General features: G+C 53.6%; 1 protein-coding gene across 4 annotated transcripts in view; it reads left to right on the forward strand.

Annotated features, from left to right (window-relative positions):
• Positions 1–18594, forward strand: part of LOC411009 (dachshund homolog 2) — a 134682-nt gene extending 116088 nt beyond the window's left edge. For 3 of the 4 annotated variants that reach the window (XM_006567227.3, XM_006567228.3, XM_394482.7), the window contains 4 exons: positions 9851–9997; positions 10952–11206; positions 17048–17134; positions 18399–18594. In XM_006567227.3, the coding sequence (XP_006567290.1) occupies positions 9851–9997; positions 10952–11206; positions 17048–17134; positions 18399–18451 (542 nt within the window). In that variant the 3' untranslated portion in view covers positions 18452–18594. The remainder of the gene's footprint in view (positions 1–9850; positions 9998–10951; positions 11207–17047; positions 17135–18398) is intronic. The other variant, XM_006567229.3, reaches the window with a different exon arrangement.
• Positions 18595–18906: the final 312 nt, after the last annotated feature.

Here is an 18906-nt window from a genome sequence, read left to right on the forward strand (position 1 = left end):
CGAAATAGTAGAGGATGCCGCGTGTAGTAGCAAGTCGAATCCAGTTTCGAGAATCTGGGCTGGCATCCGGCGAGAAACCGGACAAGAGGAAGAAGAAGATGCCTCCTCGGTCGTCGCTTTACGGGTTGGAGAGACGCTCTCGACGGAAAGACACGGTTGGAATTCGTGGAAAACTACGACGATGATCGGTCGGTCTAGGATTTAGAAGAGCAGTTTTCCTCTTTAGCGAAGGGTTGGCGAGCGCTAATGGAGACATATACCCGTGGAATAAAGCGATCGGTTTTCGGGGAACCGCCCCGAGCTTTCTCCCCGATTGACACGCGATACGTGGTGGCTCGTCGAAACCAGGTTTTCCTCTTTGAGAAAACACCTCGTACACGGTTTCGAATGGAAATCTCGACGGAAGAAAGGAATCGAGACGGGTGCGAGGGAAGGAACGAGGGAAGGTTTCGAAATCGATCTTCCGGAACGTGTCTTGATCGCGGAGAAGCGGAATTAAAGGGGTCGCCGGCTCGGTAATTGTCGGCAAATATTAATAACCGCGGCGGGGGCGACAATTCTCTCTCTTCCGAAAGCGAAAGAGAGAGAGAGCGAGGAGAGAAAGCGGCGACTTCGCGAGGGTGAACTCACCGAACCGGTTATACTCGAGAGCAAATATATAATGCCTGGATGATTTTCCGACGACGAGAGCAGGCCGTGATTGAAATTCGTCGACTGGCTTTGACGCAATTACCGCTTCGAGATCGGAGGATCGAACGAATCGAGGGAACGAGAATCGAAGATGGAAGAGGTTTTTGCGGGGCGGGGCGGAGTTGCGGGCGGTCAAGTTTCTGGAAAAAATTTCAGAGAATTCGTTGCGAAACGAAGCCCCCGAGGTGCTCCGCCATAAGAAGCCCCTGCTCTCGATATCCTTCCATGCCCGTACGTTCGATCGTTCCCATACCGTTCCCGATTATCTCGCATAATCGCTCGAATCCTAGTCATATCCGTTCGCGGTGCTTCGCGTATTACGTGGCCGATCGCTTCGTTCGACCGGCCTTTTTTCCGCTTTCCTTCGTTCCTCGCTCGCGCGCGCAATGGAACAACGCTGGCGGCCGGCTGTTGCCGCAATCCTATACGGGAACGATGGATGGACGGATGGAACGCGAGGACGGTTCCGGCGCGAGTGGAGAACGCGCCCTCCTCTCCCCCCGATAGCGTTAGCCACGCGTGTAACGCGACACCGTCTGCTGGTAGATTGGAGACGACGATCGCCGGCCAGGGAGGTCGGCCGTCTTCCACCTGCCATAATTCCATAGAGTCTCTCCTCTGCCCGTCCCCCCTTCTCTCCCTTTCGCCCTCTTGAATTACTGGACGCGTCATCGAACGACAAAGAGGTCCCCGGGTGAGAAAGAGAGGAGGCGTTCTCGAACGAGGAGGAGGTATCGAGTTTTGATTTTCTGCGGAGGAAGGGGAGAAACGAACGCGATGGAAAGAATCGGGGAAGTAATCCTCGTGGAAATGAACGCACGACAAGACGACGACGACGACGACGAGGAGGAGGATGGTGCACGCGGAAAGGGTTGAAATTCCCTTTGCTGGATGTTTAATGCGGCAATCTGGGGGCGTGATAAAGTGCCAAACGAACGCCGAAAGGGAATCGCGAAGCGGCGGTGCGCACGATGAGTGGTGACCGGCCGTTAGCACAATGCTGGCACAAGCCATTACATTGTATAAACACGGGCGGTGGAGAGTTGGTTTGGTTGGGTTTTGCGGCGCGAATGGAGACGAGAAGAGAGACAGAGAGAGAGAGAGAAGAGGCACTCGAACGGAGCAGAAACGAAAGGAAAAGAAAAGCGAGAGAGAGAGGGAGGGAGGGAGAGAAAGAGCGCGGTCATTGCGGTCTACGATTGAAACGATCCATCCAACCCTTCCGGTACTTCTGCAGTTCCTTGCCCTCTCTTTTCTCTCAAACCTCTCAATCCGTTCCCCGCTTTTCTCCTTTTTCCATTCCCTTTGCGGGGATGCCGCCGTCAAAGAACGACCCGAATGGATCTCGTTTTCCGCGTGTGCCTCCTTCCTATCGCCGCTTCACATCTCTCGGAGACCAACCTCCCCCTCCCGTGGTTTCGCAAGCCAAGGTGAGGGGGAAGGGCAGAAAAAGAAAAAGAAAAAAAAACGAAGCACGTTCGATCTCGTAGAAGGATCTATCGACGCCGTTTCTCCGTGAAACGCGAATTTTTATGGGATGGATCGCGATTATAATTAAATTTAAACGCGGCGGTTTAAAAACGGAAATCGTGTTTTTCGAAATCCGTAGGTATTATATACCTCGCTGCGATGCAATTTCGCCTCGAAAGGGAAAGAGATACTATCTCGATCCATATTCCATTTCGCGCATTCGCAATTACGCCGACTGTTTTTACCGGTAAATACTCGTTTTACTTCTTTTAGAAAATTTAAGAGAAAATTTAAGGTTTCGCGAGCGAAGAAGCCATTTTTTTCCTCGCTCGATGGGACAAACGAGTTCTCTTTTCCTCCCCCACCCCCCTTCTCGAAGACGAAGAGGCAAAACGCGATGCGTGCGTTCCTTTCGGATTTCGCCAGCTTTCATCGGGTCGTTAAATATTGCAAGATCTCGTAAGCGCTTGTTGCCTCGACCGCGCCGCGTTGCCGCCCCCTTTCCCTCCTCCTCCTCGCTCCGTTTTGTCGACGGAAAGGAAGAATAACGTTCTTTGCATACTCGGATTAAAAGGCAAACAGAGTCCTTTGCTTTCGAAAGGGGGGGGCGAGGGGGTGGCGAAGGGGCGGTGGATCCGCGCACGTTTGAAAGGAAATTTATGGGAATTAATATCGGTTCCCCCGAGAAGAGAGCGCGACGTCGTGCACGGAAGCAGCCTAGAGGTAAAACTCGATTCTAGATGTCTCGGGGACTCGCGGAATGCGACATGCACGGGAGGGAGGGAACTTTAAGAATTTAATTCGTACACCGTTAGGGGAGGAGGGAAGGAGCAAGTTGTTTCTCATTCCTCCTCCGCCGCCGTTAAGTTGGAGAAGCTTCTCTCTCTCTCTCTTTTCTCCCTTCTTCCTTCCGTCTATCCATCTTTCAGATTGAAAAACCTAAAAAAAAAAAAAAAGAAAAGAATAGGAAATCATTCGCGTAATCTTCGTTTAGATTCCTCTCTCCGTTTCTCGTGGTCACGAGGTGAAAACGGTCGACACGTACGACGAAAAATCACCATTAAGCAGGCGCACGTTTCCCAGGGGATGCTCCCGCCGGTTTCCTCGCGCCGCCTGGGGATGATATTAAACGCGATAAACTAAAACAGTTCTGGCCGTGGAGCGCTGCGGGATCCCGACACCCTCCCGATCGCCCGTGTTTTCTCATGTTTTTCTCCTTTCTTTTTTTTTCTTTCGGCGGAAAAATGAAACGTCACGCGCCGTGCCCCGTCCCCCCCCCCTCTTCCCCCGTGCGTGTATCGATACACACAGGGGAGGCGAGAAAACAGCGGGGGGTCCTCCTCCCTTCGAGTACGGGGCGCCACAGGCTGCCGAAAGAGGGGAAAGAAAAAGAAAAGAAAACAAGAGAAAAAGAAAAACAAAAATGGAACAATGCCCCGCTTTTAACGGAGAAAACATCTTCGCCGTAATTCGTGAATATTTGACGAAATTCTTACGCCGTATTCGGATTGTGCGCAGATGGCGCTCGTTCCTTCGCTGCGAGATATAAAAAAGGAGATTCTAGGGGGAGGAGGAAGGGAGGGGGAATATAATATCGGACAACAAGAGGAGGGGTGGCTCTTACGCGACTGCGAATCGAAATTACCCGGTTCGAATCGGGCGTTCTACGCGCGAAAAAGGTCGGGATAGTTTCACCCCGGCCGAGAGGGGGCACACAGGTGAAGCAGGCACGGGAGAGAAGACCCCTGCCTCCCGAGATCGAGAGCGGGCCATTTAAAAAAATAACCCGGCATTAGAAAGTCTCCCCGGTTTTATTTTATCGGCCCGGACCCCGCCGATTACCACGATAACCATCTAGCTAATGTTTTTTTCGAACTTTGCATCGCCACCACCGCCTTTGCCAAAGGCGCAACGCTCGCTCCCATTATATTTAACGCGATTCCTTCGATTCGACCTGTCCCCCTATTCTTTTTCTCTCTCTCTCTCTCTCTTTCTTTCTCCTTTTCTTTTCTCTTCGCTTATTTTCCGATCGAATCCATTTCCCTCGTTTCGAAATGCTAGCCTTCCAAAACGCGAAAAGACGAGTCGCGAATTCCGGCACGGGTCGAGGTCCGTTCGAGCAGAAGAGAATGTCTCTACGATTCTCCCCCTCCTCCTTCCTCTTCCTCCCTCCGGTTTACCGGTTTCGTATCGCTTTCGATGGCGGAGACGAGCTGGGACGTGGATGGGAACACATAATCCTGATATCTGTCGGTTTTCGGGCAATAAAACACGCGTCGTATAGAACCTGCCCCCTGCGAAAACTGGCGCTGCACGGTGCCGATAAAGGAACGACCGCCAGATACGGATCCCCTCGCGTCCCATTCCATTCGGAGAAGAAACTTTTGTCAGCTCGTATTCCTTCCTCTTTTTTTTCTCTTTTTCCTTTCCTTCCTTTCTTTCTTTCTTTCTTCCTTCCTTCGTTTGCTGCTTACTCGGAACGGCCGAGTAATTGACCAATCCTCGTAACGGGCATCGAGGTCGATCGACGAGCCGTTAACGGACGAGCGTGCGCGCGAAATGCGTTATCACGGCGTGCCCCTATCATCCCGCTCGATCAACGATCATACTTACCCGATAATATTATATAAATCGGGCCAAATTAATGTATGCCGGTCGTAATCCGGCAACCGATTGCTACCTTTAAAACAATTATCCGGGAATAGACGCGAGTATCCTCTCTTTTCTCCAACTCCAATATCGAATCCTCCTCTCTTTTTTTTCCTCTCTCCTCGTTTACGCCTCGATCGATTCGTCAGGGACGAGCACGCAACGGACTCGTTCCATTTCCTTTTTTCATTTTCTTTCCTTTCCTTTCCTTGCCCCCCTCCTTCCTTCGATTCGATTCGGGGAACAAAACGCCTTCGCTTCGAGAGCAAAACGTTCCTTCCTCCGCGCTATTACGTTTCCGCGCGTCGCTGGACCGAGCCAGTAACCAGATCGGCCGGTTTCGAATGACCCACGCTCTCCCACCTCGAGGAGTAAACATTTTCGTATTGGTTGACGTAATTCAACCGCCGCTGTTCGCACACGCTTCCCAAAACTGGCGAGACCACACCTGGGTGGCGAGGGGTGGCCGCTTCTTCGATCGCTTCGCTTTCTCCTCCTTCGCCCCCGCTCCCTTCCGCTTCTTCGCCGCCTGCGTTTCGTTTCTCGCGTTACCGTCCAACTTCTTCTCTCATTTAACGCAGATCTAAAACGATGAACGGAAGAGAGAGAGAGAGAGAGAGAAAGAGAGATCTGGCGAGAGACGTGCTTACGTACACAACGGATGTTAATAGGATAAATTAGTTTGTCCTATGGAAACAGACGAGAGCGGCGAGACGAAGCAGACGCGCTTCTTCTTCTTCCTCCTCCTCCTCTTCTTATTCGTCCTCTTCGAACGAGCCATTTCTTCGTTGGAAAAAAAAAAGGTATCAACCGCGCAAAGAGGATTTCCACCCCCGGTATATCTCGCCTCCGGATACAGGCTATCCCGATATCGGATAAAAGAATAATACGTAAAAGCGAAAAGCTTTCGACTTTACGACGTCCCTACCCTACCCGTTTACGGAGTGTAGGAGAAGGAAGGGAAACGCGGTTGACCCTTCCCTCCCCCTATCTCTCTCCCTCTTTCTCTCTCTCTCTCCCTGTCGGGGATGTTTCCCAAACTGGCAAACTGGATTCCGATGACCGATCTCCATTTCCATATGGGTCACGGAGTGGAAGAAAAGGAGGGTGGCGAAAAGTTGTCGCCGCAAAATTGATATTTGAACGAGGGGCGACCCCTCGGGTGCGTGCGCGAGCGAGGGGAGGGCGAGAGGGAAGGTAGAATCCGTCCGCGAGGGATGGATGGATCGATCGATCGTTGGAAAAAAGGCGAACGAAAAAAACCTCCATCCCTTCCCGCCATTGAGGGCGAGGAAGAAAGAGAGAAGGAGAGAAGAAGAGACGAAGGAGAGAAGCGGAAGAGCGCGCTCGGTTCGCGGTTTCGTCGATTAGGGCCGTCCTTTCGGACGGGCTCGGCCGGGCATTCGAGGAGCCCGGGCGAAATTAGCATTCGCACAGGATACACGGTCTAACTGGTATCGACGCTCGTCGGACTATAATCGTACGCGGCGTGGCTTAATATTATTCACCAGACGGCTTTTGTATGGATATCGTGGAGCACAGATGCTGTCCGTCCGGAGGAGGAGGAGGAGGAGGAGGAGAGGCCGTGGTGCTCCCGCGTCTCGAGTAGGTGCGTAAGAACCCCTTTAAACGCCGGCTAACGGCTGTTCCCCGGCCCCTCGAGGACTCGTATTCGGCCTCAAGATTACGCGCTTGTCCAGACGCCGTACAGTTCATCCGCCTTCATGAATCGTAATTACGCATTAAGTGCGCGCGTTCCTAATCTTCCCCGCCCTCCTCCCCCCCTTCCCCTCCTCCATACCCCTTTCTAAAACTCTAGATCGCGACCGTTGGGGCCGTTCGAGGATCGTTAACGAGCCACCGCCTTCTCCCTCTCTCTCTCTCGATTCGATCTCAAGATGTCGTGATAGAACGTCGCATCGAGAAACGTAAACGGAATCTGTGAACTCGAACTACTTGGCGAGGCGTTATTAATTTGAGACGGTGTTATTAATTTTTTCCCAACCACGATCCCGACGGTCATCGACTAGGCCGCGGGCTAGGAAGGAAGGAACGAAGGAAGGAAAGAGAGAGCGAGCGAGTGCTCCAGGTGGCGGGAATGGTCAATATAACCTCAAAATGTAAATCATATTGCTATTTCCCGGAGGGACTGTTCTCTCTCGCTTGCGGAAGGAGGGACGCGTATTAAACGCGAGCCTCGGTAAGACGACCGGCCTCTATATTAGTTTCTGCGGGTTTCCCTATTGGATTTGCCCCGTCGCGTTTCCCCCGATTGTTTACGCGACCGGCCGCTAATTCCGCCGGATAGGCGACGACTTCGAAACAGGCCCGAAGCGACAACCCGAACGCGCGAGCCAACCCGACCAGATCTCCAAGGATTCCGAGCGGGGCCGGATCGATATCGTTCCGGATCCAGTTCGCTATCTCGAACGTCGTAGGCGTCGAGCCTTCGACGTGGGTAGTCTCCGCGCGGACACCGATTTCTGATCCAGCGCACAGCGGTAGCTGATGTGTTATGACGTGTCCAGAGAGCGAGAGAGAAAGAGACCTCTCTTCTTTTCCCTTCCACTTTTCGAACGCGTCATCCGATCGACCAAGGTACTCTCCTATTCGCGATACCCTTCGACCTGGAATCTGGACCGCGATCGAAGCGATCGACGGTTCTTCTCGAACGATATCGCCACGATCTCTGATTCCGTTCGCTCCTGCTTTCTTTCTCTCGAGCGCTGTAAAACAAGACAACAAGGTTTACTATACTCTTCCCTCGATTTCATTGAAAAATTGCACGATTACATAGATCGAGATTGAAACAGATTGGATAAAGGAGAGGAGAGATCGTTATTGTCCGCGAAGCGATATAAACACGGAGACGAATTCCTTTTTCCGAGTAGTCGAGGGGAAAGAGACGTCTCGATCGGCTTCGAAACGGAAAAGGAAGCGGAAAAGGAGCGGATTGGGAGAGGGGAGGAAGAAGTTTCGGGATCGTAGGTGGAAATCGGTGGCGAAGCAGCCCCGGATCGGGGCGATTCTTCGGCAGGCTCGCGTGTATCCTTAGTATGCAACGTATGCAGTCGGTTGTTACCGAAGGAGTGGTTTGCCGAGCGGCCAATGGCGAGTGCTCGAGCTAATTCTAGGGTGCCGCAGCCGCGCCATCTTTGCATCATAATGCTGCGCCCCCCGCTTCTCCCTCGTACCCCACAAGCCCCGCTCCTACCACCGGAGAGAGAAGTCTGTCCCCCTTCTTCCCACCCGCCACCGCCGTACTTTGCTTCGCGTCCCTCCTCCTCCGCCTCCTTCTCCTCCTCCTCCTCCTCCTCCTCCTCCTTCTCTCCGCACCCTCGCGCTTTCTCCTTACCCTCCCGTCGTTGCACACCTATTCGACAAACCGGCAGAGAAGACCGGCATCCGAGGACTCGGCGAGAGAGCGTCCAACTTACGTACGTACGTATCTATGTATGTATGTATGTACGTACATATGTATGGAAGTACGTACGTACGTATGTGTCGAGAAAGGGAAAAGGAGAGGAGAGGTGGAGACCGTATTCTCGACGAAAGTCGGCGAGAGCGAGAAAGTGAAGGACGGTGAAAGACAAAGGGAAGACAGGTATAGCTGGATCGTAGAGGGGGCAAAGGGGTTGTCTGCGCCTTGTCTGCCGGGAATCAATCACGGTATCAGTGACGCTCAACCGCTGTCCACCTGTCGATCGTGTGAAAAACATCTCCCTCGAAACCTGGCCAACTTATCATTTGTCGATGTTCTTTCTTTCTTTGCGTTTCGAAGCGGCCCGTCATTCTTTGCATCGAGATTCCTCGACTTTTCGTAATGTTTTGCAGTCTCGTGGCGGAGTGAAAAAAAAAAATGACGATGCACTCGTTAAGCCGGTGACGAGACTAATTGGACGTTAACTACCGACTTCCCCCCTTAAACACAGTGGCGGAGGAAAGGGTACAGTTATCGTTTTCCGCCGTGTTCCGCGAAATCGAATCCATCGATCGTAGGGAACGAGGCAGCAAATCGAAACGAGGCGAATCGCGGCACGATCGAGGCTCGGACAACAATGCCCGCAACGGGGCTCGATCGCGAGAGATCGGGCACGAGAGCGGCGTTGCGGGAGCGGGGGTGATCCCGGCCAAGGCACAATGGCCGGACGCGGCGGCGGTTCGCAATAATGGAAAATAATTAAAGCGGGTAGAAGGAGGGGGAGGGGGCGGGTTCAAACGCGCCGACCCGAGATCTGCCTCGACGATCCGCCCGTCTGCGAAAACCTGCGTCCGACCATGTCCAATGCGTCTCGTCGCGAACCAATTTCTTCGAATTCGAGCGGATCCTCCAAGCCTCGATAATTTTTACGACGAATTTTACTCGATAACGATGGACGAAGAGAATAACGCAGGGACGGACAGGAAATCGATCGAGGAGGAATAATTCGAGGCACGGCTGTTAAACCTTATTAAAAAGCGGTACGCTGCGACTCGATCGTTACATCTCGTTGAGATAAAGTAATCAACGAATGCAGATAAAAAAATGGTTGCAGTTCGCAAAACGGAGAGAGAGAGGGGGGGAGAAGGGGGAACCGGTTTAACCGGGCGACCGATTCGTAGATGGATCGATCGATAAGTGGACCGATCGATCGATCGATCGACCGACGTCGATCTCGGCGGATCGTGGTGGACGGCCGCGCACGGTAGCGAAACGGACCCATCAGACCCCCGCTTAGACGCGTGTTCGAGGTCCGAGGCCCCCTGCACGGCCGCCCGTGAAACCCCCCGCGGTACAATGATACGCCAAGATAATTTCGTTCGACTTTGACCGCGCAGGGGTTCCACCACCTGGGGGAACGCTCGACCATCTTCGGTCCCCGTCGTTAAGTCGTTTTGACAGGTGTCCGTCCGAGGGGAGACGCGCACGCGACATCCGTCCCCCCCTCCTCTCCTTCCCCGACGAAGAGGCGAATCGTCCCCTTCGCCCGTCTTTCGAATGCTCGAAACAGCGCCAACCACTTCCTCCCACTTTCTTCACCTCGGTGATTTCTGATTCCAGTGATGTACCAAAAACGGCTAAAGAAAGAACGAAGGGCGAGGAAACGCCTGCAGGAGCAACTGGACCTGGAGATCAAGAGGCGCACGCAGCTCGAGGAGGCGTTGAAGGCAACGGGGGCTTCCTCCGAGCAAGTCAGAGCGATTACCGGTAAGTATCGGTTCCGAGTGAAAATGGAGCGGGAAAGGAGGCGACTTGGCGCACGTGCTTGCTCCGCGATTATCGAGATATCGAGAAGAGAAACGGAGAAAGAGAGGAGGAGAGAAAGAAACGGGAGAGAATTTCCATCTCTCGTTCTCTCTCTCTTTCTCTCTCTCTATCTATCTATCTCCCCACCCCCTCCCCCTTCCGTCATCCAGGATTTTCGAGTTGATTCTTCGGAGGCCGAGCCCCCCCTTGGAGGGGGGCTAGCGGGTGATCTCGGGAATAATTTAATTAATACGAGGCGGGGAGCCAGAGAGCAAACAGGCTGACACCCGACGGAATACGATTCCTTACTTATCCCCTTATCGAAGAGGCGGAAGGGGGAAAGATCTTTGCGCTCTCCTCCCTCCCCCGTTTTCGTTTCGAACGAAACGCTGGGTCTCTCGAATCTTCTCGACGCTCCTCTCTTTCCCGATTCCTCACCTCGAGCAGTGAACCACGAGTCGCGAGGGCAAGAGGAGGAGGAGGAGAAGGAGGAGGTAGCGCGGTGCTGCGTTCCCTCTCCCACTCCACTCCACCCCCTCCTGTCACTAACAAAACTCGAGCGCGAGGTTGAAACCCTTTAAGTGAAATATCTTATTCCGATATAGAGAACGAGCGGCGAGCCAGGAATCCTATTCGCGTCGCAACTTGTGCCGCTACTTCCCCGTCGCTGCTGATTAACCCTGTCAGACGCAGGGAAGTAGCGATACTAATTTCGAACGAAACGGAGAGCACGCGAATTCGAAGCGATTCCTCCGAGGGGTCGTCGCATTACCCGCTCCCTTCCCTTCCTCCACCTCCTATCCACTCCCTTCCACTCTTTGCCGATCAAATCGAAAAACCGCGCGCGTTCTCTGTTTTCTTCTTTTTTTCTGATCTTATTCGTTTTTGTTTCCCTTGAACCGCCATCTGGTTTAGAAAACGTGACGGTGGAGGCACGCACGAGTTCGGAGCCACCGGAAGCCAGTCCGGTACACTCGCAGTCGCAGCAACAGCCTTCGCAGCAACAGTCGTCCCAGCAACCCCTTCAACAGCAGCAACAGGCCCAACAGTACAGGGAGGCCCAGGTGCCGCGCCCCTCCCAACAACCCTCCACCCCCGAGAAACCGGCATGGGGATACGGGTTGGACCTGATCGGCAGCCAAGCGTCCGCCTTCTGGCAGAACTACCAAGGTCAGTTGGACACGCCGATCTTCCTCTTCTCTATCCTCGATCCCACCGCTCTCGATCCGACCACGGGTTCTCCACGGTCGAGAGAGGGGGATCGGTTACGGGGAGTTACGCGCGTACCGAGATAACGTTCGAGTCGTCCTTCCTTTCGTCCCTTCTCTCGCCGAGAAGGAGAGAGAAATAAGGGCTGGCTCGCAACAATGGGTATCGAGCGAAATTTAAGAAAAAGCTGCGACGAGCCTCGGGGCGATCCCCTCCTCCCCTCTTCTTCCCTCGAGGAAGGGAGGGGCGCGACCGCGATGAAAAGAGGGCGAGGACCCGGTGGCAAGCCGCTAATTCGGATAATCGCGTTCCCGTATTAGGATCCACTCAATTTTTCTGATCTTCCGCCCGGCTGACTTCGATCCTCGATTACCCAAACAAAAAGAAAGAGAGTAAAGAGAGGGGGAGGGAGAAAAAGGAAAAAAAGGAAGGAAGGAGGGGAGAGGCATCGCGAAAGGGGAGAGGGAGGCCGAGGGCAAAGAGGCCCCGCGTCGCGTCTGTATATCGCGCAAAGTAAATTATTCGAAAGATCTCGGAAGAGAGACGGACAGAGAGAGAGAGAGAGGGAAAGGGAACAATCACGCCGGGGGCAATAACAACCCTGTACGCGCGTGGTGAGGGTGGACGGAGTCAGGGACGATGAGGAGAGGGGGGGCAGAGTCGGTTCCGACGAGGAAACACGAGGTATTTGAATAGGGTCCCGTAACCACCCGGGCATCATGATGCGGAATCCATTTGCAATAAACAACGGAGATTTAGATGGGGCGGAGGGGGGCGAGTAACAAGGAGAGGAGCATAGGTCGGCGTAACGCCGTCGTCTGAGGTGGGTACTTACTACGCCTCTGAAGGGACTTCGGGGCCGTCGCGTCTTCGAGTCATGCATTCTATACGAACAGCGCTTCTCATCCTCCCCGTGGAAAACCTCGGCCGAAAATTGTTATGCATACCTGAAAAGGAATCGTAGTCACGTTTCGTGAAATGGATAACGAATGATGGAGGGGGGGATAACGGACTCGTCAGTTCGTCTCGGTGAGATCCGTTAGAGGGAAACGGACGTCGTTCGATCGTCGTCCCCCTTTAAACGGTGGGAGAACGAGCGAGCGAGAACAAAGTCGATCGTCGATAACCGGAATAGAGCGAAGAGAGAATCGCGGCAGCGTTTAATAAGACGAGGAACGATTTTATCTGTCCCGGCAGGCATCCGATCCAAGGATGGTAGCCACGAGCGCCATGAGCGCCACTGAACGTAATGCAGAGTTTATGCACATCTCTGGCAAGTAAGGAAGGAGCCGTAATTTCCCCGGCGGCCACCGTGGCTCTCGGTGGCGTTACCTGTCCTCCCTCTCCTTTCTTCCTTCGTTTCCCTTAAACCCTCCATCCGACGTTCTATACTTCTCCCTCTCTCTCTCTCTCTCGTTCTCGCTTTGTCTCCTCTGTATATCTCCTCTGTACTCTCCTCCTCCTCCTCCTCCCCCTCGAGTATGTACGCGTTACATGCACAAACCACGATTCCTTCGCGTCCATCTATCCAGCATCCGAACCACCAAACGAACGAGTACTACGCGCTCCGCCACGCTTTAATATTCGCTTGTACGCGATAATTTTACGCAGCAACCGTAACTATCTATCTATCCTGTCCTATCCAGCGCGTTTCCTCCTCGTCTTCGGGTTCCTCTTCTTTCCTCCCGTCGTTCATTTCCACCCTTATTATTTCCACGCCACCTTCCCCCCTCCCAATTCCACCCCGCGAAACGAGAGAGATTATCCACCGCGATCTATACACGGACCATTCTTTCACGCGAGTGGGAATCGAGAGAGCGAGCGATTAAACGGCTCGGTTAGAGGCATGTGCGTGCACGAGCATTTCTGCCGGGGCAGAATCTATTAATGGCCGAGTAGAAACTCTCGACCGTAAAACCGGAACGAAGCGAAGCGGGGAGCAATAAAATGTACATACGTCGACCGGTTGTAGATTACAAATTCGTCCGCGTTATCTGGACGGAGGATCTCGTTCCTCCTTGTCAAACACGGAGAGGAGGGTTGGAGGAGGTAGGCGCGAGACGCGTTCGAGAAGAAATATTGCGCGACACGCGGCCTGATTCCCTCCTGATGAAATATTCTCCTCTATATATACATACGTACGTATATATATATATATATATATATATATATATATATATATATATATATAAATATACGTATACATATCGGATCCCAAACTCGTTGCTCGACTCGATTCCGGTGTACGCACGCACCTGTACACGAGAGAGGGGCCAGGCTCGCATGCGTCTACCATTAGACGAAAGACAATAACCCCGCGAGAGTGATAAACCGTGACGCGTGTACGCGAGCAATATAGAGGCGAAAGGAAGCTGACGCGTCGACACGGGAAGCCTGAAAATGTGGTAGCGGAGAGAGGGAGGGGGGCTGGTGGTTTGAAAGCGTCCCTCGCCGCGAATATATCCACAAGACACGACGCGGTTTTCCGGCGAACAAGCCAGGAGACTAGAGAAATCGGGAGGGTGAATCGGAGCAAGGGGAAGAACGAAGCGCCGCTTCCACGTATGTATATACTCTCTCTCTCTCTCTCTTTCTCTGTCTTTCTATCTCTATCTCTATCTCTATCTCTCCGGTAGTTTGCGTTAGGTTCCTGTCTCGAGAAGAATATCTTCTCTTTGTCTCTTTCTCTCTTCCTTTCCGCGATTACGATTACGAGACCTCTTACGCGGCGCTCGCTGAGCTTGGATTAAATTTTTTTTCTGTCGTTTCTGTCGCCTAGCCGAGCGAGAAACGAGAATGAATTCGTCGGGGACGAGAGGGAAGAGGAGGCGGTCCGAAAAGCTCGAACGAACGAAGTGGCGTTTCAATTGGAAATCGAGGCGAACGGAGCAGTCGAGTAGATCGTTTCCTCTTTATCCACTCCTTTATCCTCTCCCCGTTTTTTCTTTCGCTCTCTCTCCCTCTCTCTCTCTCTCTCTCGTATATCGCCGCTTTTTGTGTCTCCGCGTTTCTCCATGCACCTCCTCGATTCATACAATTTCACGGTTGGCTTGGCGCTCGAGCGCCTCTATCTCCTGCCCTCCCCCTCCTCCCCGTCCCCCCTCCTCTGCCCCCGCATCCTTGCATTCCTCCCTCCCTTCCCCCCGCGCTCCGTGTTCCGTTTTACATAAAGATCAGAGCATTAAAAACGCGGCGCTACACGAAATCAACCCCGTGGCCGCTCCTCCACCCCGCGCGCCATCATCTTTTCAGTTCCTGCCTAACGTCGCTTCTCCCTTCCTCCTCCTCCTCCCACTTTTCCCGCTCCTACCACCGCCGCTGCTCTTTCTTTTCCTCTTCTCGTTCGACTGCTGCCAACAACCCTCGACTCCGATCCTCCGGAGGAATGGAGGAGGAGGAGGAGGAAGAGGGGGAGGAGGAGGAGGAGGAGGAATGGAGAGGCATCGGCGCAATTACCGCGGCCGGGACACGATCCCTCTCTCACGTGGATGGGTCCCTCCGCGAGGGAACATCGTCGAACCGGCTACGACGTTTGTTTTTCACCGCGCGAGGTCACGATGCCCTTCTCCTCCTCCTCCTCCCCCCTCTTGGAAATTACTTATTACACGCCGGTGTATTAACTCGCCACTCTTCGGGTATACCAGCCTGTACGGATACGCTCGCTCGTCCTTCCCTAGCTCGAGATTGCGACGAGGACCGACCCCCTTGCGCCGAGGCGATTAAGCCAAGTTTCTCTTTCTTTCGCGCGAGGCGTGTCAAGTTGTGTCAATCGACGTTAAAAAATACGATTGGCGGGGAATATGAGGGAGAGCGGAGGGAAGGACGGAGGGCGAAGGACGCGCGTGCACGTGGAATTTCGAGCGTTCCTTCCCGGGATAGAGAAAAAAACCGATCGATCGAAGCTGCTGCTGCCGCACGTTTCCGATGACGTTGCCACGTCGACCGGCACGATATCGAGATTTTTCGAGAAAAGGAGAGGAGATATATATATATATATATATATGCCTCTTTTCTTTTTTTCCCCGAGATGCCGCCGGCCGCCAACCGCCTTCCCTCTCTCGTTTTCTTTTCTTCGTCTCCTCTCCCTGTGAGGAGAAGACGAGTTGGCCTTCTCTCGCGATGCATTGTGCGCCGAGTTAATTACGTGCGGATAAACGCACCGTCATACCGGATACACACAGTATCGAAGAGAGGCTACTCTTCTTTCACCGATCTCGACCGGGCAGGGAGGGATCCCCTCCCCTCCCCCGTTTCGCGCCGCTCGACAGCCGAAAAAATCGGGTGCCGGGACGAGGGCACAATGCGAATCGTTTAGAGGCGAGAAAGAGGGGCTGAAATTGTTTTCATTGTTCCCGCGATTTGTCAGGGTGTGTAATACAGTAGCAAAACTATTAGTCGGTTGATATCCAAGGGACGTACGTTTGCCTCGATCGCGATCGAATCACGGTCCAAATCCACTTCCACTCCTCCTTCTCCTCCGCTTCTCTCCTTCCCTCCGCTTCTCTCGTTCGGCACCTCGAGGCGAAGAAAAACTTGGACTCGAACAACGAAGTTATCCCCCTCCTCCTCCCCCTCGTGCCGGGGATAGAAATCTCCGGTCGAACGAGAGGCGGCACACGCGACGCGGTACAACAACCGTTGGCAATCGCGGGTGAAGAAATGGAGGGGGAGAGGGAGAGGCGAGGAGGCCGTATCTCGAGCAGTTAAATTGTCATTTGGATATCAAAGGGACGAGAAACACCCCGCGCGCGGATAAGGGCGCCAGAGGTAATTTGGCTCAGTGAAACGCAAACACAGCCCCCTCCCCCCTCTCCCCCCCCTCCTCTCGCTCCGCAGGAATATAACGGCCCTGACGAACGCACGAATTCACACCCACGAAACAGCCCTCAGCTATTGTTGCGCAAAGCATAATGGAATCTCGGCCCCAAAGTCTCCGGCCCCCGCGACTCGTGCTACGAATTCTCCGTCTCCTACGAGTCGGTTAACTCGGATTTAATGGCCTTGCAATTGGATTTTACCATTGCTCGTTTGCCCAAGGAGCCGCCATTTCACGCTTCCCGATTATACGCGCGCGCTCCCTCCCTCTCTCTGTCTCTCTTTCTCTCCTCTCGCGGCTAATCCTTTCGAGCAACGACGATCTTTCGCTCGAGGCGCGTCGAGATCCTCCTCGACCGTTCTTCTTCCAATTCACGTTCCTCCTCGATGAAAACCTCGATCGATGAACTCGGTTTTTCAATTTTCCGCGAGAAAGGGACCTTATCCTTTCTCTTCTTCCTCTTCTTCTTTTCTCGGAGAAAGGAGCGAGCGGGAGGGAGGGAGAGAGAGGAAGGGTGGGTCGGCTCGGCCACAATCGCGGCGGGCTTAACGAAGTAGACCGAAACGAGGATCCCGGCCCGCGGTTAATTCGGCGCGATATCATTAAAGGGACATTTTCCAGTTTTCACCCCTAATCCTTGCGGAATTCAGTGAGCAAACCCGCGGCCCTTTCACGCCTGCCTTCATCCGTTATCCCTGTCCCGTCCCATCATCTCCTTCCCCCTTCGCCCCCAACCCCCCGCCGCTCGCTGCTTTTCCACTAATTACCGCTCCGTTTCATCGTTCGCGTTCACGCCTCGATGAATTTCGACGCCTAGATCGGCGTCGCGATCCACGCCCCTCCCCCTCTTCTTCCTGCCTCCTCCCGAGAGACGAGGAACGCAGCATCGTATTCCCGTATTCCCACGATTCCCGCGATTCACGCACGCACGCACGACGACGACAAGATAACCAACGAATTTTCTCTGTTTTTTTTCCCTGTCGCAGAATCGCTGGTGCAAGAACTCGAGCTGGAGAGAAAATCGCGGCAGCACCAGGCGGCCGAGAGGGACCAAGTCAAGTCTCCTCTTCAAGGTGGGTTCGCCGACTCGACCTCCTCGTCGCCGCCCCGCTCGTCCATCTCGGCCAAATACTTGACGTGGATCGAGTCGAGGTGTAAAAATTACGCGGACCGATTCTGAGCAAATACCCTTCCACCCGCGTGAATAAAACTCGATCTTGTGATCTTGTGATCATCGGCCGCCAATTTCTTGCGAACGGCCAACCAAACTTCCTTGGATCTTTAATTAGAAAGTCTCTCGAGGGGGAGGGGGAGGAGAGAGAGAGAGAGAGGAGATTGGGAATCGAGGAGGGTGCGTTTCTTACGACAACGGCACACGCCGCAGGATTCGAAACTTGGCATCGCCTCGCGCGCAAACTTGCACAAAGTTAGGAGAGGAGAGGAGAGGAGGCAAAAACGGCGTAACCGGTGCGGCGCGCCATTTCGACGCTCTTTCTCCTTCTCTCTTTTTCTTGCGCCGCTCCTCCTCTCCTCCCCCTCCAACGCCGCTCCGTAAATAATCGTTTTTCTCCCCGCGAAACCGAGATCCGCCGCGGCTTGCTCCAGCCGCTTAACGAGTGGTCCCCTTAATTGGCTTCCTTAGAGTCTCCGCTCTTCATCGGTCCAATATAACCGTCCCCTCCTCCCCTTGGGTTAGGCAACGAAATTGGCCAACGATTTCGAGAAATTTCCATCTACCAACTATCGAGGGCAGGGACACGTTTTTCGAGAGAGTGAAAATTCCTCTCGCTCGCAAGTATTATTCAGATATGAGAAAGAGAGAGAGAGAGGAGAGTAGTAAGAAACGGAGTTAAATCGAGATCGGTGGACTATTAAGGAGCTCGCTGGTGATTTTCAATCATAAGCGACAGTTGGATAAAAAGTCGAGTGGCGGCTCGGATCACAAAGGCGCCCTAAGGGCCCCCGATGAGTCGACCGGTCTCGTATCCACGAACGCGATAGGCCTCTCTCTCTCTCTCTCTCCATCTCTCCTTCCCTCTCCCTCCCCCTCAAATGTTCGTCCACGTCTCAAGAGGGAAGGATAATTAGTGAGCGGCGCCTCTTCCACCCGAACGATCATCGAATCATTCGCTCGGCCTTCCCCACTTATTCGCGAATCGGTCTCGATCGCTTCTTCACCCGCGAAATCAAATTTCGTAAACCGCGGCGATCCTCCAAGATCGATTTCTACGATCTTCCGATTCCTATATCTATCCCTACCTATCCTCTTCCACTTCCGTTCTCAACTCTCGCCGTTGGAGACAATCCCGAACTCTTGACCGCCGCTTACTGTTTCAGAATCACGGACGGGTTATTACAAGAACTCGGTTCTGTTCACGAGCGCAACCTAGAAGAGGAGGGCGGAGGAAGGAAGAAGAGGGGCAGAGCGCGTTCCAGCGAGCAGCCAAAACGAGTGAGATCGAGATCGATCGGTGGATGGGAACGCAGCGAGGGGGGAAAGTGTGCGCCCCCGCTGGCCGTCGAGGAAAATCGGCCGAAATCGATCGAAATCCACGCGATCGTCCGTGCTCGCGGGGGGGGGGGGGAAGAGGGAGAGAGGGGGAGAGGGAGAGACTCTTCGTCGTGTGATTGTCGCGCGATCCTCGTGGGAGGAAACGGCCGCGACGTCTAACGATTCGTCGAATATCGAGCGAGTATCGAGGCAAACGTGAAAACGTCCCCCGTGAAGGGAACGTAGTTTCTGAGAATATAGAATATACGTTTACGAGAACTCGACGAGGAAGAAGAAGAAGAAGAGGAGAAGGAGAAGTGCGCGCGCGAGAATGAAAATGTCGCGAGTTCGAAG

Source organism: Apis mellifera, linkage group LG4, assembly GCF_003254395.2.
Source record: "Apis mellifera strain DH4 linkage group LG4, Amel_HAv3.1, whole genome shotgun sequence".
In the NCBI taxonomy this organism is placed as follows: domain Eukaryota; kingdom Metazoa; phylum Arthropoda; class Insecta; order Hymenoptera; family Apidae; genus Apis; species Apis mellifera.